This window comes from Pezoporus flaviventris, unplaced genomic scaffold (genome assembly GCF_033815535.1).
Source record: "Pezoporus flaviventris isolate CSIRO_AGI_PZ_B2104156 unplaced genomic scaffold, CSIRO_AGI_Pfla_v1 ptg000046l, whole genome shotgun sequence".
NCBI classification, from domain to species: domain Eukaryota; kingdom Metazoa; phylum Chordata; class Aves; order Psittaciformes; family Psittacidae; genus Pezoporus; species Pezoporus flaviventris.
The window spans coordinates 1,548,393-1,574,716 of NW_026892594.1; the positions used below are offsets into that span (position 1 = coordinate 1,548,393).

General features: G+C 49.7%; 1 protein-coding gene across 1 annotated transcript; it reads left to right on the plus strand.

Moving 5' to 3' along the window:
- The first annotated feature begins 8,210 nt into the window (after window positions 1-8,210).
- On the plus strand, window positions 8,211-25,267 carry SLC35B4 (solute carrier family 35 member B4). Its single transcript, XM_061467974.1, has 10 exons — window positions 8,211-8,403; window positions 13,731-13,844; window positions 14,842-14,944; window positions 16,283-16,332; window positions 17,461-17,542; window positions 18,846-18,906; window positions 19,862-19,971; window positions 20,190-20,265; window positions 21,192-21,267; window positions 22,495-25,267. Exons 1-10 carry the CDS (start codon window positions 8,327-8,329, stop codon window positions 22,739-22,741), a joined length of 996 nt encoding a protein of 331 aa, XP_061323958.1. The 5' UTR covers window positions 8,211-8,326; the 3' UTR covers window positions 22,742-25,267.
- Window positions 25,268-26,324: the final 1,057 nt, after the last annotated feature.

Here is a 26,324-nt window from a genome sequence, read left to right on the forward strand (position 1 = left end):
GTCTCCCCTTCAGGAGCCTTCTCTTCTCCAGGCTGACCCAGCCCAGCTCTCTCAGCCTGGCTCCAGAGCAGAGCTGCTCCAGCTCTCACAGCATCTCCATGGCCTCCTCTGGCCTCGCTCCAACAGTTCCCTCTGGATCCCAGCCCTTTCCTCCAGTGTGCTGACCACACCACACAGCTTGGTTTCATGGGCAAACTTGCTGAAGGTGTCCTTCATCCCACTGTCCATGTCACCGACAAAGATGTTAAAACACTGCTGGTCCCATTACCAACCCCCGAGGGACACCACTAATAGTGGAAGAAACTATCCAACTACTCATCTAGGAGCCCAAATCTTATAGCATGATATTTCAAAGATCCCCCACAACAGGGGGGAACTAAAGTCACAGTGGTGGAGCAATACAACTGCTGGACCTAGGCACCATGTCTGTTCTCTCAACACACTCTGGGAGACAGTAAAAGCAAAGTGAAAGCAAGACCAATACACAAGAACAGATGGGTAAGAACCAGACATGGGGATATTTCATGTGGGAAATGTATAGCATTGTAGAAGGTTTCCAGCCCTCTCAGAAGGGATCTTGGAGCAACTTCCCAAAACCTCGTTGGAGCCCATGTGAAGTCATGACAGATTACTCTGGGAGTGCTGTGGTTCCAAAGGTCTTTGCTAGACCATGAGACTTCTGAATAGACAGGTAGGTCCCATTTCCCAAATCCCACATCCTGCAGCGCACTGAAACTAAAGCTTGGTGCCACGAGGTTGGGAAGAACTCTAATTTCCATGCTTGTGGGAGCCAAAAGCAACAACGGTTGGAGTAAAATGAATAATGGACACAATATCTAGATAAAAACATGTTAGTGACCGTTTCCCTGGCTTTCATTGAAGGAAAAGTGAATTTGGGGGCAAAACTGACAACACACTGAATGAAAACCCAGTGCTGAACAAAGGTGGGAGGCAGACTGCGATGCTGCAGCTTGCAAAGCTCTTTAATACCTAAAGATGTATTTCCCTTTCAATTTCCCTGTCACCAAGGGCTTTTAAAGCAACAAGACCTACCTGGGGTGAACGCATAGTTTAGATGTTTAACGATAATGATTCTGATACCTTGAGGGTGTAGTGAATTAGTGCATTAATTCTTCATCTCCAGGCACAAGGAGGGGGCAAACCCAGCCTTAAATCATAGGAAATATGGAAAGCTTTGCAAGGAGGGAGTGTTGGCACAGCTGAGCAGGGAGAACAAGCTGAGCTCAGCAGTGTTGCTTTCCAGGGGCAACATGGATCAGGGTTGAGCGTACAGAGAGAAGCCAGTTAAGTGTTAGGCTGCAAAGAAGAAAACATGCCCAGGTTTTAATGAAGATAACTGATTCACATTCTGGACAAGCATAAAACGAGTAAAATAAGGAAAAAAGAACCTCTTTTTCTCCTCTTTGTGTGCATTTGGGTTACTTTAATTGAAAGAGCATTTCTATGAGAAGCCATCAATCACCTCTGCAAAGTCATGCTCACTTGCCTAAAGCATGGAGAGACATATCCAACACGGGGACGCTTTCAGAAGGGAAAAGCGCTTGAGGTTGAAGTTCTTCCAGCTCATTTAAAGAGATGTCAACTTTAACGATTGTAAGGAATGAGGAGAAGGAAGGGGGAGATGGTTAGAGAAAAGAATAAAGAAGCTATTTCCAATTTTCCCCTTCTCTCCCCCCAAAACATGCCTGGAGTTTTTAGCCTTTTTTGACAAGTAGCAACGCACATAGGCAGTTCTAGCACCAGCACTGCTTGATCAGAGAGATCTGCTTTGGAAATCACCCAAATAAAACTTGGCAGAGGAAAAATGAAGGCAAACAAAAAGGGGGGGGGGGGGGGAGTGTTTAAAAAGTGACAAAGAGGAGAAAGGAGGCGAGTTTCTTGCATCTACTATGTCATGGGAGCCCCGCTGCTTTACATTAGTGAGGGACAGAAACATCTGTAGTGAGAAAAGCAGCGTGTGTGCCTCTCAGAAAGCATCTGAGACAGCAGAAATGTCTCCTGCTCCATCCAGAAACAGGGACCATTTCTGAATGCCAAGCTGAGAAGGTGCACAATGCATTTAGCAAATAACTGAGATTGCTGAGAAAGGATCTACTGAGAGAGTGGGAAGAATATCTGAGGCACCTGGAAGTTTGTGATGGAACAGAATGCAGTGATTTGAGGAGAGAGACTTACCCCTTGTAATGCACCTAAAACCACATCAGTGACTTTAGTTAAAGTTACCTGATACCATAAAAGAAATGGCAAGCTAACGCTGACTACCACACAAAGCTTCCCAACAGAGAAGCAGAAGACTCCTCCCTCAGCCAAAGCTGCAGAAGTCCAGGGGTTTGGGGCACTTCAAACAAAGCTGGTGAAGGTGGAGTAGCACTTCTTGAGTTGCTGTTGCGGCACATTCCCAAAACAAAGGTGAAGGAGCTGACATAGAAAGGCTGGGAGAGCTGCGCAGCAACAAGCTGGCTGCTGGCAGAGCAGACTGGTTTAGGACACAGTAAGGACTGTTTAGGAGCACTCATTGATACCTGGGTTAGGTGAGTTTAGGTTTCAGGTATACAAAAAGGATTTATTCCTTATCATTGCTCTCCCACAAATATGCACCTAACATAGTGATACATAATACTGGAAGAGGGAAATCTAAATCCCAGGATCTGTTCCCTTCTTTTCACCCCAAATGATCTGACCAAGTCTCTGTCTCTGCAGTGTAACTGTTCCTATAAAATGAGATTAATAATAATCATAGAATCTCATAATGATTTAAGTTGAAAAGGACCTTAAGATCATCCAGTTCCAACCCCCTGACATGGGCAGGGATGCCTCACACTAGACCATGTTGCCCTAGGCTCTTTCTAACCTGGCCTTGGATGGTGCCAGGGATGGAGCATTTATCACTTCTTTGGGAACCCTGTGCCAGTGCCTCAGCACCCTCACAGGGAAGAACTTCCTTATATCTAACCTGAACCTCTCCCATTTCAGTTTAAACCCAGGTGCCAGTTAAAAGGCAGTGAGTCCATCACCACCACCCATCACTACACAATCTCCCTCTTCACCAGTTTTCATGTTCTTCGGAAATGCCTTGCACACAGAAACACAAATCCATGTGGATTGGAGAGAGTCCAGTTTGGCAGCTCTGAATCCCTTCTTGGATCATCCATCAGGAAAAATGTAACTGTCACAATGATGTTATTGGAGATGACACATCACACTCCATTTGAGCAGAGACACCATTGCTGGAACGGAGAAGTTTGAATTAACAGTGTAATATATAGATAGACCAAAGGTGCTGGTAAACAACGGAAGGCCAAGGTGGAGCTTAGATGTATTAAAACTTGTTCATGTCTCCATTTTCAGTAATTCTGACTAATAAACGAGTTCTTTTTACCTGTGGCATCTCCATCTGACCCCAAAGTCAGAGGTGAAGCGACAGCTGAAGCCAAAGGTGAAATCTAAGGTGAAATAATGCATTTGATGCAGTTAGAAATGAGGCATTTCATTAGCTTGCTCTGTTTGCATCTCTCAGAATCTGCCCTGGCTGCAGAATTCACTGTCTCTGAGACACTTAACTGAAACATTAGCAGATCTACTTCAGAGACAGCCACACAATACCTGTGTGACAGCACCACTGCCACTGATACCCTGTGGTTTGAAAAGGCATTTGCAGCACTAGAAGTACAAGCAGTTTCGAGCTGAGCCAAAGGTCAGGAACTGCTCTGTGACAGATTCCCATCCTCCATGGACCAGGCGCTATGGAAACCCACTGCACATAGGTGTTGTGTTAGAATCTCCTGCCTTTTCCAGGCATGCATCACATGGGTATTGATTGTGAAAACAGCCAAGATTGGTTTGATTGATTTGCTTCCCATGCATTAAGAACATGACTGGTTTTACTGCTCAGAAAAAGCTATGCTTTAGAAAACAAGAGAGCAAGAAAGCCTTTCTGGCAAAGTTCAACTTTGAAAAACAAGCTTTTGCCCGTGTCAGAATGTCAAAGTCCCTGGTGTTCTGTCAGATTTTGCCACACCTAACAGGCTCAAAAATGTCTGTCTGGAAATGAAACATAAGAACTTTTAATGCAGGAGCTTACCGCTGTTTGGTTTTCCCCATCACTGTAGTCAGCCCCAAAGCAAAGCCCAAAACCTACAATTCTTTGGGGAATCAAGGCCTGACTGTCTGGCAGCTATGAAAAAAATCTGGCTTCCTGAATTCCTTGTTCTGGCATGAGAAAGATCTCTCACAATGCAGTTCTAGGGCAGAGCTGAAGGAAGATGCTGGATTGGGGTCAGAGAAGGGCACCGGAGCTGGTGCAGGGCCTGGAGCACAAGTGTGATGGGGAAGGGCTGAGGGACCTGAGGGGTTCAGTGTGGAGAAGAGAAGGCTCAGGGGGGACCTGATGGCTCCCTCCAACTGCCTGAGAGGAGGATGGAGCCAGGAGGGGCTGGGCTCTGCTCCCAAGGAACAAGGGATGGGACAAGAGGAAACGGCCTCAAGCTGCACCAGGGCAGGTTTAGCTGGAGCTGAGGAACAATTCCTGCCCCAGAGGGTGCTCGGGCATTGGAACAGGCTGCCCAGGGCAGGGCTGCAGTCACCGTCCCTGCAAGTGTTCACACACTGTGGAGACGAGGCCTCAGTGCCATGGGTTTGTGGTGGCCTTGGCAGTGCTGGGGTAAGGTTGGACTGGATGAGCTTAAAGGGCTTTTCCAACCCAACTGATTCTGAGATGCATTCAGTAAATCAACACAACACCCCTCACTCAGCAGACTGAGTCCCCAGTCTGCTTTGAACTGTATTTTAGAAGTCAGGAACTCAAAATGCTGCCAGGGCTTATTCAAACCTTGAAGTGCTACAGATTTGTTTAAGGGTAGACACCACCACCAGCCAGCCTGCTTTTTGGGCAGAAACAGACTCCCCCATGTTTCCATGATGTGAAAACATGGTTTGTTTTATTTGAGCCATTGCTGAAGAAAGTCAAAATAACCCTGGCAGAAGCAAGATGATGTTTGTAGGTAGAAGTAATATCTTTTATTAGAGCATCTGCTGTTGTTAGAAAACAAATAAGCCCTGGGCAGGATAGAGAAGCTTTTGTCCTATAGCTGAAAGCTTATTTAATTTTCCAGCTATATTATTTCAACCTACAAACCTCATCTTGTCTGTGCCCTTAGAGCATCCTGACTGCAAGAACATGGCCTCAAGAGCATTGCTGTCTGTTCACGGTATGCAAGACAACCTGGCTGCACTGCCAAGTGTTAGCTGTCATTCCTAGTAGAGAGACAGGGCTAAGAAATCTCTCCTACTCAGAGGATGTTCATAGACACACTGCTGGGTGTCTGCTTTTTGATACAGTGAAGGTGAACTGATTTTAAATTACTTCTGAACTGGTATTTTATATATATATTAATGTTTTTTTCTATTTTCTGACCTTTGTCATTCATTTTGATATCATGGAGCTGATGTCCAATTTGGAATGGATTTCATTTTTTGTTTTAACGGGAATGAATAATGATACTACTAATCTTTAATCTGTGATTAGGATCACTTGTGAAGAACACACCAACCTGCAAACGAGGAGCTGGTCCAGCATCACAGCTAGGATAAACCAACCTCACACCAAGGATAAAAGGCAAGTCTGGCAACCACATCCCTGTGCTCACACTTAGGTGACCTGGAAGCTTTTGCAGCGATAAAAGCCCCCATCCCCTAAGAATTAGACCATGAACACACCAGACTGAGAACTTCCCTCAGCCAGACAATGCGTCCTCAGAACCTACCTCCTAGCTGTAACATTAGAAAGGATGTTAAGTACTCACAAGCCCAGACAAAACTGCCCTCCCAGAGGTGCCAGGCTACAATGACCAGCTGGAAATGCTTTATGAGCTGACATTTGGGGTTTACTGTTACACTGGAGCAGTTCAAAAGAAGCAATTTGTTCTGTGGCTTAATGCATTTAGGAACTAAGGTGCGGTGAGTTTACTGTGGCAGGAAAACAACTTCAGCCCTTTCTCCCCCCTCCTTTTGAAGCACAAAGCAAGTGAATAAAGGCGAAGAAGTGAGCACCCAAGCTAGGAAAAGCTTATTAGTGAAGGGAAGAGAAAGGAATCGATCATTCTGACCTGTGCAGCAGCTGAGGATGTGGAAGCAGGAAACCCTGGAGACGTTACAATGTGCCAGTGAGCCTGAGCCATCGTCTTTGTTTGTTGCTAATGAGCCATGGTGCTTTTTAATAATACATAAACCATTTAAAAGGACCTGATGGGAAGACCAAGGAAAGCAGTGGAAGCATTTCTACTGAGACAGAGCTCAGAAAGCACCAACACGCTTTGTGAAACAGGGGAAAAATGAATTTCTGCCAAATACAGAGCCAGACCTCAGCACAACTACTGGATTCCAATAGGGTCTCCAAGATGCTTGGACCCCCAAGGCTGTATTTTCTGGCAGACCATCCTCCTAGAGGGTATGTCCAAGCTGAAACTCCTGGAAATATCACAATGGAGGCTCCAGAGCCCTTGGATCTATGATGCTTTTATCAAGAATCACAGAATGGTTTGGGTTGGAAAGGACCTGAAGATCATCCAGTTCCAACCCCTGCCATGGGCAGGGACACCTCAGTGTTTCTATCTGCAGCCAAAGCACACGAGGTAGCCAAGGATTCCCAGGTGTCATTGCTTTAGCTTTCAGGTTTTCAGCTCCTGGAAGCCCTGAGGACACATGCTGCATCCACCCTGAGTTTCCAGCCCCCATGCATGGAGTCTGGGATCACCAGCTTGGAGTCAAAGAGCCTAGAAACGCTCTCAGTGAGCTGAAAAAATGGGTACTCCTGGCAGTTCTGCCCCTGTCATTAGCTGCTTTTAGCAGCAGAGAAGCTGCCAAGGCTGTCACATTCCCTGAAAGAGCTTGAAATCATAAAAGGAAGTGCTTCATTTTGGGGCTGACCATAGTTCTTTGCAGCGTGCTCATGGGATTTCACACTTGTATTCAAAGAAAGACTTGGGTCTGATTCAGATACAAATTTATTTAAAACAAAAAGAAATATTTACAGCCTGAAAATCCCACTTTTTGATCAATTTGGCTTCTTTTGATCCCAGAGGGCTTTGGCAGGTGCTTAAAAGGGCTCTCCATACAAGCTTAGAAGATGGTTCACCGCTGACTTATATGTAGCTACATTAACAGCAGAAAGCATGAACTGCTCCAACTCCATGCAAAATCACTCTCTAGGTAACAGGGATAAGGAGTAACAAGGAAACAACAAAAACTAATAGGGACAAAGTAAAACTGAAGGTGCCACAGACACTGTATTAAGCCCTGTGGAAAGTCCACGCCAGATCCATGTGAGGGCTGGATCCTTGCGAGCTGTTGTGGTGTTTTAATTCATGTCTTTACCATGATAGACAGGACATTATCTTCACCTTGACAAGAGAAGCTGAAGTACCCTGCCATGAAAGCAAATTAACAAACGCATCATTACACATGCTATCGGTGCCTCTGGCTGCAGTCTGTCCCCACACCAGTAATCCCAAATCCTCCATCTCCAGCACCGCAGTGCCCTTCTCTTTCACCTGATGTGTGCAGAAACACCTCACCCATCACTCTAAACGCGCTGTGTTTTCCTCCATCTCCCCATTGAAGCAGTGGGCTGCTTCTGGTGCTGTCAGACCCCCAGAGTCGCCAAACCACCCCAGTGCCACCATTTGTGTCCCTTTCCCTCCCTTCTCCCCTTCCCAACACTCTCCTTGTCTCCCTCGACTCCTTCCAAGCACACAATTGCTTTTCAAACCCAGTTTTGGTGCCTCAGTATCCCGTGTTTCTGGTTCCGCCGTGGTGCCATTGATACGGGACTTGCCTACGGCCCTGAGAGCATGGAAGGACCTCCAGGGAGGCTCCACCACAGGCCTCAGACAAGCTCGATTGCACATCAAAGCGATAATTTAATGATCTAAACCCCAAATCGGCAATTAGCGGCTGTTTCTCCGCAGGGAAGCAGCGTTTGAGCTGCCCCCCTCCCTCCTCCTCCAGCCACCTCAGCGCAGAGCCCTCGGCCGCCATTACCGCACGCCGCCACCGCGGAACTACAACTCCCATCATGCCCCGCGGCGCAGCGCCCCTGGCTGGAGGCTGCGGAGACGCGCCGCGGGGGACGCTGGGAGTTGTAGTCCCGGCCCTGCAGCCGCGGCGGTGTCGGTGAACGGGCAGCGGGCGGGGACCGAACTACCCGCGGCCGGGAGGAAGCGGGGCCGGGCTCGGAGAGCGGGGCCGCGGCCCGGGAGCGGGATGCGGTGGCGGCCCGGGACGGTGTCTCCCTGCTTGAGGCAACGCCATGCACCCGGCTGTGGCGGTGGGGCTGGTGTTCGGCGGCTGCTGCAGCAACGTGGTGTTCCTGGAGCTGCTGGCCAGGTGCGGGGGCAGCGATGGGATCGGGGGTCGGGGCACGGTGTCCCCCACCGGCTTCAGGGTTTGTGAGGGGAGGAAGCGGCAGCGGTGGCCCTGAGGGTCTCCAGGAGATGGAAGCGGTTTGTGAAGGGATTTGGGGTGATGGTGGGGTCTGGGGTGATGGGCTCTGTGGCCCCCGTGGCGTGGCCGGTCCCCTTCATGGCTTAGGAATGCCGGGGTTCCTCACCAGGGTGCCAGAAGGAGCCCGGGTGTGGATTGCCAGGCCCTGGCCTTCTTGTGCCAGTGTCTGGTGGGGTTTTGGGGGGGCTGTCCCGTCCGTCCGTCCGTCCGTCCCCCCCCCCCCAGCTTGGGCCGAGCCTGGTCCCGTCATGGTCCCAGCATTGGGAATCTCATGTCTTTGGTGACACAGGGACCACCACATGCATCAATCCGGCCCAAAACCCCACTTTGATGCCAAGTAACATCTGAAATCCCAAGAAGAAGACGTGCAGGAGCTGGGTAGGGATCCCTGGGGCCAGCAGGCGGGGCCGAGGGGACGTTGTTCATCTGGAAATGTGATCTTTGGTAGCAAAATGCAGCCGCAGAGCCGAGGTGGTGATGGTGAGGAGTCCCTGTGGGGCTTGGAGCCAAGGAGAATTCCCAGGTGGCAGAGAGAGGAGGGCTGATGTTTAGGGTGCTGTGTAAGTGCTGTGTCACCTTCCTTGCCCTTATGGAGGAAGGCTGACATGGCTTGGAAAAGGTGATGGTCCGGGGGTTTTGTGTCCAGGGTCGGTCAGCAAGTTGTTAAAGGCAAAAAGTGTGTGATCTAACTGGAAGAAAGTAATGATTAAACTGGTTCTGTGCCTACAGTCATAGTAAGTCAGTGTGGAGCTGCGTCCCCTGACCGCTCCGTACTGTGTTCACATCATAGAATCACAGTTTGGGTTGAAGGGAGCTTAAAGCTCCTCCAGTTCCAACCCCTGCCACGGGCAGGGACACCTTCCACTGGAGCAGCTTGCTCCAAGCCCCTGTGTCCAACCTGGCCTTGAACACTGCCAGGGATGGGGCAGCCACAGCTTCTCTGGGCAATCATTCATAGGTAAAACCTGCCCTTACTTCCTGCCCACCCATCGTCATCCCAGCTTGATCAGAGAAAAAGGGAGTGCAAGAGGAAGCCTGCCTCTGTAAGCCAGCAGTGGGGGTATTTGAGGCTAAGTGGGAGGCTGGGATGCAGGTACCATAAACAAGGTTGCACAATCCCTCAGCAATCCCTGTATAAATCAAGAAGCGGTTCCTGGGGGAACAGACCTTGTGTGATGACTTCTGTTTCCTCTCAGGGATTTCTCTGACCTCTGCATTTCCTGTTGGCTTGTGCTGGAGCATCAGTGAGGGAGGAGGAATGGGCCCTTCTAATGTGAAGAGAGCTTTGGATCTGGCTTCTTCCATTTGCTTGCCACTTAGGCTTGTATATCCTGAAGCCAGACCTTAAAACAAAACCGAGCCGTTTTGCCCTATTCAGAATTAGGTGTCTGAACCCCAGAAGGGATTTTGAGCAGCAAATTCCAGAAATTCAATTGCAGACCTCAAGGAAAAGCTGCTTTTCACATAAAAGCTTCTCTTAAGCAATGCCTCTCGTTCCCCTGTTCCTAATAGCTCTGTTCCTGTACCCCTCACTTGTGCTGTTCACCTTTGGTCCCTGAGTTGGGGTTACACTGATTATTTCTTTAGGTCTTGGGGTTACCTGGAGGGAAAAGTCTCTCCTGGAAATGAATCTTCTCCTAACAAGCCAAGTCCTGGAAGAGGATCACAGGAACAGGTGGTGACCAGACTAAGTCTAGTGAGGGGGATTGGGAGAAATTTGTTAAGGATTTATGAGGATAGAGCAAAGGAATGAGAAGTGTTTAGTCTACAGGTGCGTGAGGACAGACAGAAGACTTTAACTGTGTGGAGAATGGCTGCAGGGAAGAGGAGAGAAATTTTTCTGCTAGGCTCTGGAGGCAGAACAAGAAATAAGGGGCTTAAATTGCTATGAAGGGGATTTGAAGGAGGCCAAAACCAGGTTTGCTCCTTCTCAGTGTAGTGAAGTGGGTTTGTGAGAGAAAGAGCAGGAAAAGCCTTTGTTGGGGGGTTTAAAGAGCAAGTTAAACTTAAGTCCCTGAGTACCAAGGAGTCCTGGACAGGGCAGGAAACACCATCCAGTTCATCCCATGATCCATGATCTGCTCTTCACCACCTGAAGCTGTGTCCTTGTGAGGTGCCTCCTTTGTAAGACCAGTTGAGGCTCTGCATGGTGGATATCAATGCAGGGGGTTCTTCCCTGTGTGGTGCAAATGGGGAGGTTGCTCTTTTGCAGCGGCTGTTGAAGGAATTCCCTACAGAGCATGGAATGTTCTACACTGTCTTTCATCCCAGCATCTGCTGGGGCTGTGAGACAGCCCAGGCAATCCCATCCTAGTAGGCAGGCTGACAATTGCATTCCAGTGTTTTCATGTTGCTTCTGGAGGACGTGTTATCAGTTAGCTACAGCTAAAGCGGATCCTTGTGGTTGATACAGCCACACATCTTGTCTCTCCTTTGAGGTCTATCAGTGTGTTAGGATTGTGAGTCAAAGATACAGATACAGCCTGGAGGTTTCTTTGTTTGTCTTTTTACTATCAGTCAACGTATAACCCTGATAATGTGAGGTATATGTACAGCAAATGGGGAGGAAACAAAGTCTAGTGCATGGGAACAGTCTGGGTTTATTCCAAGTTTACACGTGCTCTGTATTCCCCTATAGAGATAAAGTTTACAATCCTGGAGCCTGGCCTCTCTCTACTGTTCAGTATCTCTTCACTTCCCCAAGTCACTTCCGAACCTCTTAACCTCATTGCACAGCGGGAATTGAGGTCTTATGGGGGACTGAGCTCTGAAAAATGTGAATATTGGCGGGTGGGTAGAGAAGAGGGGCTCAGGCTAGTGCCTACCCCATGGAAAATGCAGGGAGAAGGTGGCCTTTGTGAGTGCTCTTAGGTGGCAACTGCTTGCCAGCTCTGCATTATCCAGTGCTGCTGCTTCTGAGAAGTCTTGGGGGGTGACAGAGGAGATTTTGGAGATCAGGCCTTTGGCTTTGCTACCCAGGAGACAGCTTGCTTATTCCGGTTTTCCAGTGCATCCCTCAGCTTGCATTCTGTATTCTAGATATAAGGAAGAAGTTCTTTAATGTGAGGGTGCTGAGGCGCTGGCACAGGGTGCTCAGAGAAGTGGTAAGTGCCCCATCTGTGGCAGTGTTCAAGGCCAGGTTGGGCAGAGCCTTGGGCGACATGATCTAATGTGATGTGTCCCTGCCTATAGCAAGGGGTTGGAACTGGATGATCTTAAGGTCCTTTCCAGCCCAAACCAGTCTGGGATTCTGTGATTCTACAAAACTGTGTCTAGACCCAGCCTCTAACTACTTGTGATGGGGTGCTGTGTGAGCAAGCTGCATGCTTGTGCACCAGGGTGAGGATCAGAACTCAGTGGTGTGCAGCTTCTCCATTAAGTCTTTGGCCTCAGTTTCTGTCTTGCAGCAGAGACAGGGGAAGTACTCACTTAAATTCCCATTTCCTGCTGCAAATAACAGGGAGCTTTCTGATTATGTGACATGTCACTGCCTCCTCTGAGCCCACAGCTGACTGTGTGTCTCCACAAAATCCTCTCCTGCTGCCTGTAAGCTTCTTAGGAAGGAGGCAGGCTCTGCAGTGGACATGTCTGTAGGATCACCATGCAGGGATTGTCAAGCTGTTGTGGGCTTGTATGTAGTTTCTCTTCATCAGGGATGGTAGTGATAGGACAAAGGGGAATTGGTTTCAACTTAAACAGGGGAGATTTAGGTTAGATATAAAGAAGAAGCTCTTCCCTGTGAGGGTGCTGAGGTGCTGGCACAGGGTGCCCAGAGAAGCTGTGGCTGCCCCATCCCTGGCAGTGTTCAAGGCCAGGTTGGACACAGGGGCTTGGAGAAAGCTGCTCTAGTGGAAGGTGTCCCTGCCCATGGCAGGGGTTGGAGCTGGATGAGCTTTAAGGTCCCTTCCAACACAAACCATTCTATGGTTCTTCCCTCAGAATAAACACGAGGTTGGTTTGCTCAGAGGTGGTGTCATTTCCACTACAAAGGCAGTGATGGCTGCAGTGCCTGGGTCTCGGGGAGAAGAAGGATGCTCAGCTAAAAGGTCTCTTTTAAGGTCAGACACTGCTTTGTGGCTTATGATACAAGCAGAACCACAGATACTACACCTTGCTCTGCAGGCACGGACCTGAACTTGGCACTTCCCTCATGCAGTGGAAGTAAGCACTGTTGGAAATCCTGCTGCCTTCCTCCTGGGTGGATTCATCATTTCACCTGGCCTCTAAAAAGTACAGCAGCTTGTAGGTATGGAGAGAGCCCTATCAGAGCCACTTCTCTATGAGAAAGGGGGAGATCCATAACCATGGTTAAGTCAAGTGTGTGATGTTGCTCATTCAGACTCTGCACCCTGCAGGATGTTATACAGAGCTCTGAGGTGCGACCAGTTTCATCTTTCACTTCCAAACCAAATTTAGCACTTGACCCATGGTCACAGAATCAACCAGGCTGGAAAAGCCCTTTAAGCTCATCCAGTCCAACCATTCCCAGCACTGCCAAGGCCACCACTAACCCATGGCACTGAGGCCTCGTCTCCACAGTGTGTGAACACTTGCAGGGACGGTGACTGCAGCCCTGCCCTGGGCAGCCTGTTCCAATGCCTGAGCACCCTCTGGGGAAGGAATTGTTCCTCAGCTCCATCTAAACCTGCCCTGGTGCAGCTTGAGGCCGTTTCCTCTTGTCCCATCCCTTGTTCCTTGGGAGCAGAGCCCAGCCCCTCCTGGCTCCATCCTCCTCTCAGGCAGTTGGAGGGAGCCATCAGGTCCCCCCTGAGCCTTCTCTTCTCCAGAGACCCCCCCAGGTCCCTCAGCCCTTCCCCATCACACTTGTGCTCCAGGCCCTGCACCAGCTCCACTGCCCTTCTCTGGCCCCGTTCCAGCACCTCAATGTCTCTCTTGTAGTGAGGGGCCCAGAACTGAACACAGGATTCAAGGTGCAGCCTCACCAGTGGGGGTGGCTGCTTATTACCTCTTTGGTAGTGTTTGAGGAAGAGATTGCTGCACATGTATTTACAAGCACAGATGAATAATACCTGCAGGGAGGTGCTGAACAAAGGCAGTGTGAGAACCTGGATAGGTAAAGCAGTAAAGCCCTTCCAGGCTGATGCTCACTCTGTGATTATGAACTGAGAGCCTCTTTTTATGAGAACCCCATGCAGTGTTTGTTCTCCATGGCATTGCTCTGATGGTTGTCTTTCTTCCCCTTTCTGCAGGCAGTTTCCAGGATGTGGGAACATAGTGACATTCTCCCAGTTCCTATTTATTGCAGTGGAAGGCTTTATCTTCGAAACCAACTTTGGGAGGAAGAAGCCAGCCATACCAATAAGGTATAGTTGTTCTGAACACTTTTGTTAGGCACAAATTGTCTAGTTATCTGTTATCTCCAAAAGTGTTGAATCAAATGGCTTATCAGTTTATCCTGTCTAAATCCCACCATTCTGCGGTATTTGTGAAGCCACACTGAGAACCTGTCGTGCCTGATAAAAGATGAACTCCTCTTTTTGATGAGAATTCTCAATAGGAAATTGCCATCAGATACCTCCCTGTCCAAGCAGTAGGGCAGTGTTTTGCACACTGAAGAGTTGTCTGTGTTTTGAAGAGCTTTGCTGTGACTTTGGGACTTGGTGCAATGAGTGTGGGAGGGAAAGGTTTACTGGAAACACAAACTCACTTCTGCATTTCTCCATCAGGGCTGATCTTGTCCTGGCAATGGCCTGGCATGTTCCTGCTCTCCTCCCTGGCACTCAGTGGATGAAGTGAAGAGGTTTAGTGAGGTGCCTTAGCAGACTGCCTGGGGCAGCTGAGTGTTGGGACAGAGATCCTCATTACAGGAAGTTGAGGGCAAGTTTAGTGCCATTCATGGCTGTGTCACAACGAGGAACTATAGTCTGTGGAGGCGTAGAACCATGGAGGTGGTGTTCAGCCTGGATTTGAATGGTTTCTCCTTCCACTCAGGGTAATGATGTCTGCTGGCAGACATTGAATCCCCTCAGATCAAGCCTTGTCTTATGCCACTGCCCTCAGAAAAGAGGGGTACGGAGGAAGTCCTTGCTAAAAGATCTCATGTGGAGTATCTTCAGCTCCCCTTTGCTTCTGGAGTTAGCACAGCTTGCGTCACTGCAGGTCAGGTTGCTTCCTGTCCTAAGTACTTGCCTGTTACATCCAAAGGGGACTGATCTCCTTGTCACAGCCCCAAGAGCTAGGGCTCCTGCTCAGCTCCAGACTTTTCCTTGCAACCCAGAATCTGTTCCTAAGGTGACTCCCAGCATCCCAGGGAGGTATATGCACAGCTACCAGCTGGCTTATGTTGTTTCTGTGTTTCAGGTACTATTTCACCATGGTGGCCATGTTCTTCACTGTCAGTGTGGTGAATAACTATGCCCTGAACTTAAATATCGCCATGCCACTGCACATGATCTTCAGATCAGTGAGTACTGTCATCCTTTTCCTCCTCCTGTGACATCTCTTCTGGTTATCTCTGCAAGCACTGTCCCTGCATGTGTTTTGCCACCCTCTCTTTCTCTAAGGGCACCAAACTCCTATGCAAATAGTAAACTCCATGTAACTTGTGGGGAGAGCAACTTTCCTCTGAAGGCTCAGTTCCAGTTCTAACTTTCACAGTGTTGATCATTATATTTCAGCTTAATGGATAGACAAGGAAGGGGGCTCAACCAGGCTTTATATTTCCAAAGGTGATGGGGAAGTAAGTGACAAAACCAAGCCCAGACTCTGGCTGTCACCTCTGAGTGAACTGAATCCTGGCCAAGGGCATCCAGCTTTCCCTTCCTTCACACAGCTGCAACAAGTGGTCCATGTCCTAGTGTAGGCGTCTTGGTTAAACACCCAAGGTCAGAGAGCATGGATTTGGCCTAGTTCCACCTCCACTGTTACTGCATTGTCTTTGCTTTGGAAAGTGCTATTAAAATGCATCTTTACTTGAGTGTAGATGAGCACCAGGGTATAATATCTGTTAAAACCAAAGAAGATGAAGTCCCAGGTATTTGGAATAACAGAATCTGCTGGGCAGATCTACTGTTCTCCCACAACACACCAGGGAGTTGAGATACCTGAAGTAAGGAGAGGTTAAAAAGAAGAAAACCAGACAACATTCAGAGACCTGTCCTGCATGAACCATAATGGATGGTTCTTGTGTTGCAGCCCTGCACTCAATCTGTGGAGCCATAGTCCTGTTCCCCATTAAAACCACAGCAGGTTCTGATCTGTAGCACACACTGAATGTCACGAGGGAGCCAAAAATGGGGAAGATCCTAATAGCCTGTTTGCCCCAGCATCCTTGTTCCCAAACCACCTAGCTCAAGTTCTCCCCTCCTCCTAGCTGAAGTGGGACTCATAGAATCATTTAGGTTAGAAAAGACCTTTAGGATCATCAAGTCCAACTGTTCTGTAGCACTGCCAAGTCCACCACTAAACCATGTTCCTAAATGCCACTTGTATGTCTTTTAAGTCCCTCCAGGGATGGTGACTGCACCACTTGCCTGGGCAGCCTCTTCCAGGTTCCAGTGCTTGACAACCCTTTGGGTGAAGAAATTGTTCCTAATCTCCAATCTAAACCTCCCCTGGCACAACTTGAAGTTGTTGTGTCTTGTCCCCGCCTTGCCAGTCTCGCTGATCCTGTTCTGGCACGTCTGTTGATGCTTTGGCATTAGTTATATTGAGTTTGTGGTGTTTCTCTGCATCCCAGTGCAAGGAATTTTGTCATGCTGACCTTCTCTTTTGTTTTAATCCTCTTTCTCTTCCTCCCCAGGGTTCTCTCATAGCAAGCATGGCTCTAGGTATCATCATTTTGAAGAAAAGGTAAATTAAAACCTCTTTTTACATCACCAGGGAATGCTTTGCCACTGACTTAATCCTGACTGCTTAGTGCCCTTTCCTGTTAAATATTCTTGGTTTACTGGTGGGGAAACTGGGGACATAAAGGTATGCCTGAACTAGAGGCTGGAATAGTTCCCTGTTGCATTCCCACCACCCTTCACTCCTTCATTTAAGTCAAGCATGGATTGAAAAGAGAGATCAACACATTGCTGCAGCCTTCTGTGTTAGTTCTCTTCTTTCCTCTCACTTGAATGAGGCCAGTACCACTCCTGATGGATGGTTGTACTGGTCTGGCTGGGATGGAGTTAACTTTCTTCATAGCAGCCCATATGGTGTTGTGTTTGGGATTTGTGGCTAGAACAGTGTTGATAGCACTGATGTTTGGGCTGTTGCTGAACAGTGCTAACACAGTGTCAAGGCTCTGTTTTTCCCACTCTGCATCCCTAGCAAATAGGCTGGGGGTGGACAACAAGTTGAGAGGGGACACAGCTGGGACAAATGACCCAACGTGGCCAAAGGGATATTCTGTGCCACTTAATGTGTGCTGCAATAGAAACCAGGGTGGAGGAAGAAAAGGGTTGGGAGGAATTGGCTTCAAGATGGCCATGCCTGTGGGAGGTGATGAGTGATTGCTTTTGCATGTTTTGGGGGTTTTAGTTTCCTCCCTCACCTATTAAACTCTTTAGCTCAAGCCATGAGTTTTCGTGTTCTTGCCCCATCCCATGGGGTTGGGGGAATGAGTAGGTGCTGTGTAGGTGCTTGGCTGCTGTTGGGGTCAACCTACCCACATCAGGTCAGGAGGGTCCTCCCAGTACTTTAGGGTCTGGCTGTTGGACCAGCATGAGCACATCCCCTGCCACTCCATTACTACGTAGATGTCCAAGAGGGATCCTCTGCCACAGGCAAGGAGATCTTGGTCCAAATGCTCCTTTTTGTTGCTGTTGGAGTGAGTTGACCTTCCCTCTTCCCTCCAGTGTTAGGTAATGGATATGTGCCCATTACTCCATGTTCACACCAGTGTAATGGAGCTAAATGTGATGCAAGAGAGCAGGAGATGAATGACACAAGGCTGAGCTGGGTCATTGACATTTCTCTTCTCCCCCTGTGCAGATACAGCGTATCTAAATACACATCCATAGCCCTGGTGTCCTTGGGGATCTTCACCTGCACTTTCATGTCTGCAAAGCAAGTGGTAAGGATTGGAAAGGGCCTGAGGGCAGAGCTGTGAACCTTATTGACAGGAGGAGCTGCTGTCAGCACCTTCATCACTAATTCCCTTTGCTTGACTATTAATGGAAAGATAAAATGTATTCTGGCTCTAAATCTGCTTCCCAAAAGCTCTTGTTCCTGGTTTAATTTTCATGTGGGTTGGAAGGAAGGGATACCCACATATGTGTGGTTTAGCTTAATTACAGGTGCCTTTTAACCTGTTTAGGTTGCTTTTTGCTGACACTAAACCATTATTTATAACACTTAGCAGCTGTTTTACTGTGATGTGTTGCAGTAGGAGCAGTGAATCTTAAACAAAACTCATCCATCTTAATCCTTTGCTCTTTTTATCCCAAAAGAGGTTGTCAGCGTTCAGGCTAGATTATTCCAGGCTTGCTTTCATCCAGTGTAACTTTCTGTGACCCTTGAAATAAAGTGCCTGTATTTGGAGCACAGGAGGAATGAAAAAAATCCCTGTGTAACACCACTTTGGGCTGTTCCTGGGTCAGCACCTACAGCCTGATCTTGTCAACTGAAGACAGGAAGATGGCATAAAGTGGTGGTCAAGTGAAAATTGGTTGCACTTTATCCAGCTCTGAGAGACTGGGAGTGAACCAGGGCTGTCAAAGCTCCAAGTTCCTCATTACTGAATTGCTTTTCATGTCCTTAGAATGTCTGAGAAGGTCTGTGCAGTGCAGCTTTGCTCTATGTTAACCCATGTGCAGTCATGGGGTTGTGGGATAGCACGGGCAGTTGTGGCAAAGGTGATTTAATCTAATTTGCCCTAAACTACAGTGGAAAAGAGTCGAGCCAAGTCATGTTACCTGGAGTTTTGCCCTCAGCTAACAGCCTCTACAGGCCTGGTTTCCTCAGTGTCTTCACTGCAAGTTGGAGCCCTGGTTTAATACCTGACTGGGGCTTGCCCAAACCCCTTGTTCTTTCCTGCACCCTCATCTCTGAGATGAGGACAGATGAGCTGATGGGCTGTCTGAGAGCTTTCTAAGTGTCATTGATCAATTTTGTGGTTGAAGAGTTCAGTCTTTTGCTAAGCTAGGGCGTTTGCTTCAGAAAAGCTGCTTTCTTGGTCAGGCATTTACACTTTCTGCTGGAATCTGGTGCATTCCCTGAGCAGAATGGAAAGCAGAGCGTGCTGTAGTCACTGCCACCTCTGTTCAGAGAATATGAGGGCTTGGAATACAACACACAAACCAAGAGTGAGATACAGGCAGGTTGAGCAGCAGGGACATGGTGGCTCAATGTGACTGTGTTGTGTCTCCCTCCACCAGGCATCTGACTCCAGCTTAAATGAAGAGGACGGATTCCAGGTTTTCTTGTGGTGGCTGCTAGGTGAGTGTCACATCTCCAGCTGAGCTTGCTGGGTCAAGACTCAGCTCTCTGACGTCCTTAAAGGTCTTTTCCAACCTAGTAGGTTCTATGATTCTATGTGGGTTGTGTAAAGCAGATGGTGCTGGGAGTCCCTGTGCTGGGTTTAAGTTGTGCTGAGCATCTGGTGGATGTTGGTTTGCAAAGAAATAGGTTTTGGGGCACCCATCAGCAGCTTTGTGCAAGGAGATGCTCTTCGTTTGTCAAATGAGGTAAATATGGCATCTAAGCAGTTCTTCAAGGTAGTGGTTTAGTGACAAAGTGAGACTGCAGTCATGCATGTTTGCAGGTATCTTCTTGACTTCTTTCTGCAAAAGAAGCCCTACCTGACACACCTGATGCTATGAGGTAGACTGCATAGAGGGAGATGGGATGTGGCTGATTCAAGTGTTCATTCAGTATTTAAAGGAGGTGATCTTGCCCCTCTGCTCTGGTGAGACCCCACTTGCAGCACTGTGTGCAGTTCTGGTGTCTTCAGCATAAGAAGGACATGGAGCTGTTGGAGCAAGTCCACAGGAGGCCACAGGGATGAGCAGGGGCTGGAGCACCTCCCATATGGAGACAGGCTGAGAACACTGGGGCTGTTGAGCCTGGGGAAGAGAAGCTGTGTGGAGACCTCAAAGCAGCTTCCAGTGTCTGAAGGGGGCTACAAGGATGCCGGGGAGGGACTCTTCATCAGGGACTGGAGTGATAGGACAAGGGGTGATGGGTTCAAACTGAAACAGGGGAAGTTCAGGTTTGATATAAAGAAGTTCTTCCCTGGGAGGGGAGTGAGACACTGGATGCCTGTGTCCCAAAGGCCGTTACCCGTCTTACCAAGTCTGGACTGACTGAAAGCCAACCTGTGGGAGCCTGCAGGCTGATTGACCTGAGCTATGCCATGCTAGAGCAGTGTGGCAAGGCTGTGCTTCTCTTCCAGGTATTGCTGCGCTCACCTTCGCCCTCCTCATGTCCGCCAGGATGGGGATTTTCCAGGAGACCCTGTACAAGCGGTTTGGGAAGCACTCCAAAGAGGCCCTATTTTACAATGTGAGTCACCACATCCTTCCTGTTGCTTTTAGAGGGCAAATAGAACCGCTGAGAGAATTCCTTCCCGTCCCATAGGCAGCACAGATCCGAAGGATGACACACTGCAGAGCTGGAGCAGGGAAGTTTGTGCTCTCATCCAGATGTGTGAGGCTGCTTTCCCAGGATGAGAAGTGGGCTGGGTGCACATAACCTGTTAACATCATGTCTTTTCTCTCCAGCACGCGTTACCACTCCCTGGCTTTCTGCTTCTCGCCCCCAACATCTACCACCATGCAGTCCTCTTCAGCCAGTCAGGTAAGTGCTGCACAGATGGATCCTTGCTTTCACACCTTTCTGTCCTCTGGAAAATGCCATAGGAAGCTTTCATTCCAGCAGTTTTGCACATCAGACTGTTGTCTTGGGGTGTTCAAGTGAAATTCAACAGGCTTTCCAGCACCAGAAAGCTTCTGTATCTCTCAACCCTGTCATTAGGTTGAGGGAGGGGATTCTGCCCCTCTGCTGTGCTCTGGGGAGACCCCTCCTGCAGTCCTGATCCAGCTCTGGGGCAGCAGCACAAGAGGGACGTGGAGCTGTTGGAGCGAGTGCAGAGGAGGCCATGGAGATGCTGCGAGGGCTGGAGCAGCTCTGCTCTGGAGCCAGGCTGAGAGAGCTGGGCTGGATCAGCCTGGAGAAGAGAAGGCTCCTGAAGGGGAGACCTGAGAGCAGCTCCAGTGCCTAAAGGGGCTGCAGGAAAGCTGGAGAGGGGCTTTGGACAAGGGCCTGTAGGGCCAGGCCAAGGGGAATGGCTTTAACCTGCCAGAGGGGAGACTGAGCTGAGCTCTTAGGCAGAAGCTCTTCCCTGTGAGAGGGTTTGGGAGTGGGAGCAGCAGGACCCAGGTGTAAACAGAGACCCATTGACTCTTCTTTTGCTGGTGCTGCACTGGCTTTGCTGTGTTAGCCCTCTCAGAGCCTCACAGTTGATTCATCCAATTTTAACAGTAGGACAGCCCTGAAGAAACCGAGACAAAGTGTATCTGCAAACAATGGCCTTTGTCATTTACCAAAGTAGGAACAAGATAACTGTCCAAAATCAAACTGTGCCCACACCTCATCCTGCCTAACACAACAACAGCCTCCTGAAGCTGCAGTGGCCAGTCCTGGATGGGATAGAGCCGTTTCTCTGTGCATCATCTTTAAGCAGTAGGAGGCAGTGACCTTGCTCCATCCTTTTCTCCCTGCAGAGCCGTTCCAGGTCCCAGTGATCGGCCTGACCCTGCCAATCATGTGGTTCTACCTCCTCATGAACGTCATCACTCAGTATCCTTTGAAAGCGCAGCTTGAGACGCCACGGAGATGGCACTGGGGTGGGAGAGGAGCAATGGGGTGGGGATATAAAGTCCTTGGGGTCTTCCCTGCGCTTGGGAGCCGATGTGTGTGTAACTTGGATAATAGGGAATGGAATTTAACCTGGGGCTTATGATTTTTTCCAGGGTAGCTGAAATCTGGCACCGCCTACCCAGGGACAGGCTGACTGGGGTAAACTCACTACAGTTCTGCCAGCCAGCTCTAGGTAGAAGGGACACATCAGGAGCTACCTGGAATACGTCAGTGTAGAGTCTTCCAGGTAGAGAGGAGAGGTCTGAAAGTCTGATGAAGCTGAGATGCCCTCAAGAAAGGGACCCTTCATCTGAGACCCTCTTACCATTTTCCTCTCACTGTTCAGAGAACATAAGTTGCTGCTCAGGCTCCTCCATGAAACCCCCTTATTTAATCTGCCTTTCCCATACCCCTCAAGGGGAAAGGGAACTTCTGCTGATGGATTTAGATGGGATGTAAGGCAGAAGCTCTTCCCTGTGAGGGTGCTGAGGCGCTGGCACAGGGTGCCCAGAGAAGCTGTGGCTGCCCCATCCCTGGCAGTGTTCAAGGCCAGAGGTTGGACACAGGGGCTTGGAGCAAGCTGCTCTAGTGGAAGGTGTCCCTGCCCGTGGCAGGGGTTGGAGCTGGAGGAGCTTTAAGGTTCCTTCCAACCCAAACCATTCCTTAGTCTGGATTTAGGTTCCCTTACTCTATGGCAGGGACTGTAAACCCTGTGTGCCACCAACTGTTCACCAGGCTCCTGGGCAGGGCTGGTGGGAGATTTGGGGTGTCTTTGGGGTTTGCAGTGAAGCTGTTCACAGCTGTGGAAACACTGGTGTGTGGAGACGGGAACCTTATTCCCTCTATAACCACACTTGGGTTGCTCATTGCTCAGTCCTCATTCCCAAAGGCTTTCCAAGGTGTCCTCCTTCTTCATAGATTGGATGTAAGGAGGAAATCTTTTCCTGTTAGGGTGGTGAGGCACTGGAATGGATTGCCCAGGTTGGTTGAGAATGCTCCATCCCTGGCAGTGTTCAAGACCAGGTTGGATGAGGCCTCGGGTGATGTGGTTTAGTGTGAGGTGTCCCTGCCCATGGCAGGGGGTTGGAACTGGGTGATCTTAAGGTCCTTTCCAACCCAAACCATTCTGTGATTCATCCCTGATGTCCCCTTACCTCACCTCTCCAGGTACGTCTGCATCCGCGGCGTGTTCATCCTCACCACGGAGTGCACGTCCCTCACGGTCACACTGGTGGTGACGCTCCGCAAGTTCGTCAGCCTCATCTTCTCCATCCTCTACTTCCACAACCCCTTCACAGCCTGGCACTGGCTGGGCACTGCCTTCGTCTTCATGGGGACTCTCATGTACACCGAGGTGTGGAACAGCCTCGGGCCCTTCCTGGCTCACTGGAGGAGGAGGTCAAAGGAAGAGTAACAGCCTGGGACCTCTCTGCAGGGACCTTTTTGTTTTATAGAGCAGAGCAGCAGGGAATGCCCCAGAAGGGGTTGTTTTATAACACAGGGGAGGTGTTGGCTGTGCCAAGCTCCTGGGAAGCGTGGAGCCTCCCCTGGGAACCTACTGAAACGGATCATGGAGAGACAATGTGGTTATTTTTGCAACCCTTTCCGCTTCCAACTTCTCCCCGTTTTCCCATTTGAAGAACCCTTTGAAAGTCATGGAAAAGCTGACTCAGTTCTCCTTTAGGAGCCCAGCCTTCTTGTGGTGCTGTTGTCCACTCTTCCACCTTCAGTGAGCTGGGCCCTGAGCCTCTTTGGTGCCGTCCTTCAATGTCCAGGGGATCTGCTGTGTGTGCAGCAGGTTGTTGGTTACACTGGAGATTCCAGGCCTGGCTGTTAACCTGATCCTATTACCCCTGTGCTCTGCTCCTGTAGAGCCTTCCAGTCTGCCCAGTAGGTCCTTCACTGGGGAGTGACTCAGGGGGCTGATTCCCAAGCCAACGAGTTCCCATCAGTGGCAGCAGGGAGTAGCTGAAGTGCTTTGAGGCTTTGCTGATTCATAGGGTAGTTGGGGTTGGAAGGGACCTTTTAAGCTCATCAAGTCCAACCCACCTGCAGTGAGCAGGGACATCTTCAACTAGATCAGAGTCCTCAGGTGTTGCTGTAATACTCCACCAGCCAGAGGGTGTCCTGGGTTCTTCCTGCCCCTGTTAGGTCCTCAGTAGAGGTCACTTTCCAGTCACTTCCTACTTTTCCCCTCATCCCAGTCATGTGCAGTGGGTTTTGTTAAGAACAGCCTGTGCTGAGCCCCCAGTGCACCCATGATTCCCCCCCACCCCCAGATCCAGCCCCACCTCAGGGTTCAAATGATGCCAAGGAACTTCAGGGCCAGTACAGCTGAGCTTATTTCTTCTGCTGGGGGCTGGTTTTGCTCTCCCGTCACCTGGATCTCTTCTCCTGCCCCTTGGGCATCAGCATCGCTTGTGGCATTTCTGTGCATCATAGCAGCATCCAACTGGTGCAGAATTGGTGCCTCCAAGAGCTTTGGGTGTGTGTCCCAATGAGTGCAGGCAACGTGTGGCCAGAGATTTGAGGAGCAGCAGCTGCAGCTCTTCTGGGAGCTGCTCAGTGTTGGGCAGAGCAAGTTGTCTCAGCTTTGGAGCACGAGGAGCACTGTTTTGTGCTGCCTCAGTTGTCCTGGAGCACCTTGTTCCCATCCTCGTGATGCTGTCCCTGCTCTGCTGTGATAGTTAAAGCATCCAGAATGTCAACCTCATTCACATCCAGCTTGGCCAAGGACAGACTGTTACTCCGCCACCCAGCATCCCAACAGCTTTCCAACCCATCTCCCACTGTTAGAGCTATATCCAGCCCATCCTGAGCAATGGCCACCTTTCCAAAACCTCCTCCCTGGTGGTTTTGTTGCTGTTCTTTACCTGTGTCACAGACATGCCCCTTCCCAGCTTCTTGCTCACCACAGTCTAATCACTGGTGAGTGGAAAAGGGGAAGCCTTGATGCAGTGCAAGTGCTGAAGCACTGGTGTGTTGTCAGCATGGTGTTAGCCACCGACCCAGAGCCCAGCAGTCTATGGACCACTATGGAAGTGACCTGACTCCATCCCAACAGTGGTATGATGCTGATGGGACCCACGGCTCCTTCCTGAGGTGCTGTGAAGGGTTTTGATTTTTCCTGAGCCTGGAAAACCTCTTGGTTCTTGAGTGTCAGACATGGGATGTTTCCAAGGATTCAGTAGAGGGGGACAGTGGTTCCCAGCACCTCCTGTGGGTCAGCTCCCCCTTCCATCTCCTTGCGTGGGCTCCAGGATGAAGGATATTGCTCCTCAAAGCTGTTAACACAGAGCTTCAGCTGCAATGGGCAGGGAGGGGAAGGCACCACAAATTCAGCATCAGGGACTGAGTAACTGGTGGGGTTTTAGCAGAGCAATAGCTGAGCAGTGCCTGAGTGAGAGTAACCTGTACATAGCCACTCACCAGGTCACTCTTCGTTTCCAGATCACATCTTGTCTCCAATTCCTGTCCTCCTGGTAGGTTTGGGGCTACTTGGGTTCCCTCCTTTGAACCATGTGCTGTCCTTGGCCTTCTCTCATACCAAGTGTCAGCGATGGGTTGAGAGTCGTTGTTGTCAGGGGTATTTTTATGTGACTCGTGTCTTTCTGTATATTTATAACTTACAGTGTCATAGAAGATGCAGCGATTCCCTTCCTGCTGCAGGAGAGCATTGAGCTTGCCCAGTTGCGAGACAAAGAAAGGTCCATGAAGAAGGGACCCCGTTAGCCAAAAGCAGTATTTAAATCCAGGTTTCCCTCCCCCTGAAAATGGGGCTACTGCTGTGCTTGGTTTTAATGTTCTAGAGGTAATAGCACAGATTTTTCAGCAGGGGCTGGAAAAGGGGGTGAGCCAGAAAGCTTTTTGATCAGGGTTGAGCTTTTGGGTTGGTTGGTTGGGTTTAGGGTGATGCTTTTGTTGGGTTTTTAGTATATGAAGTAAACTCTTATGTATATGTATCCTCTTCAAAGCGTGTGGGGTTTGTTTCTCCATCCATGCTGTGCTACTGGAATCAGCTGCTGGTGACTGGAAAATACACGGAGCTCTGAAGTCAAGTAATTCCTGAGGCTCTGAAATCAGCACACAAATTGTCCTGCTGTTATATGAGAGAAGGTAGGAGAGACTGAGCCTGGCTGGGGTTTGAGGGCAAGACCCATCCCTCCTGCATTGAAACACCTCCAGAGTGCCTTCGATCACCAGCACCCCCAGGCCTCCCCTACCCCATGTGCTCCTCACGTGTGTCCTCCAGGGCTTGCTGATCCTACCCAGAACGCGTGGCCCCATCTGTGCTTCAGTCTAACATCGATGCTGCCACGAGGTGAGAAGCTGCCTTCCCCAAATCTCCTCTTCCTACTCCTCTTTCATAGGGGCTGACAGGGAATGGCAGCTCAACCAGCGATGTGCCATCAGCCTGTGGTGCCAGCAGACACCCTCTTGTGGCTGTTTCCTTCCCTCTCTGCAGCCCGCCCCAAGCGGGGACCATCCATCTCCTCTGTTCCTTTGTTGTTAAGTTTGGTGAGCTGAGTTCCTTTAACTGAATTCCTTCGGTTTTGTCTGGCTTATGTCAAATCACAGAATCACAGAATGGTTTGGGTTGGAAAGGACCTTAAAATCATCCAGTTCCAACCCCCTGCCACGGGCAGGGACACCTCACACTCAACCATGGCCCCCAAGGCTCTGTCCAACCTGGCCATGTAGTCCTTAGCATACACAGCTGAACTTGGTGGAGTCTTAGGCTGAGAAGTGGTGCTCAGCTGTGTGCATCAAGGCCTCCAGACCACTGCAAAGGGGAAGATGAAGTTCCATAATACCAAGCCCTCTCGCAGCATCTCCGTGGCCTCCTCTGCACTCGCTCCAACAGCTCCACGTCCCTCTTGTGCTGCTGCCCCAGAGCTGGATCAGGACTGCAGGGGGGGTCTCCCCAGAGCACAGCAGAGGGGCAGGATCCCCTCCCTGAGCTGCTGCTCACGCTCTGGGGGTGCAGCCCAGCACAC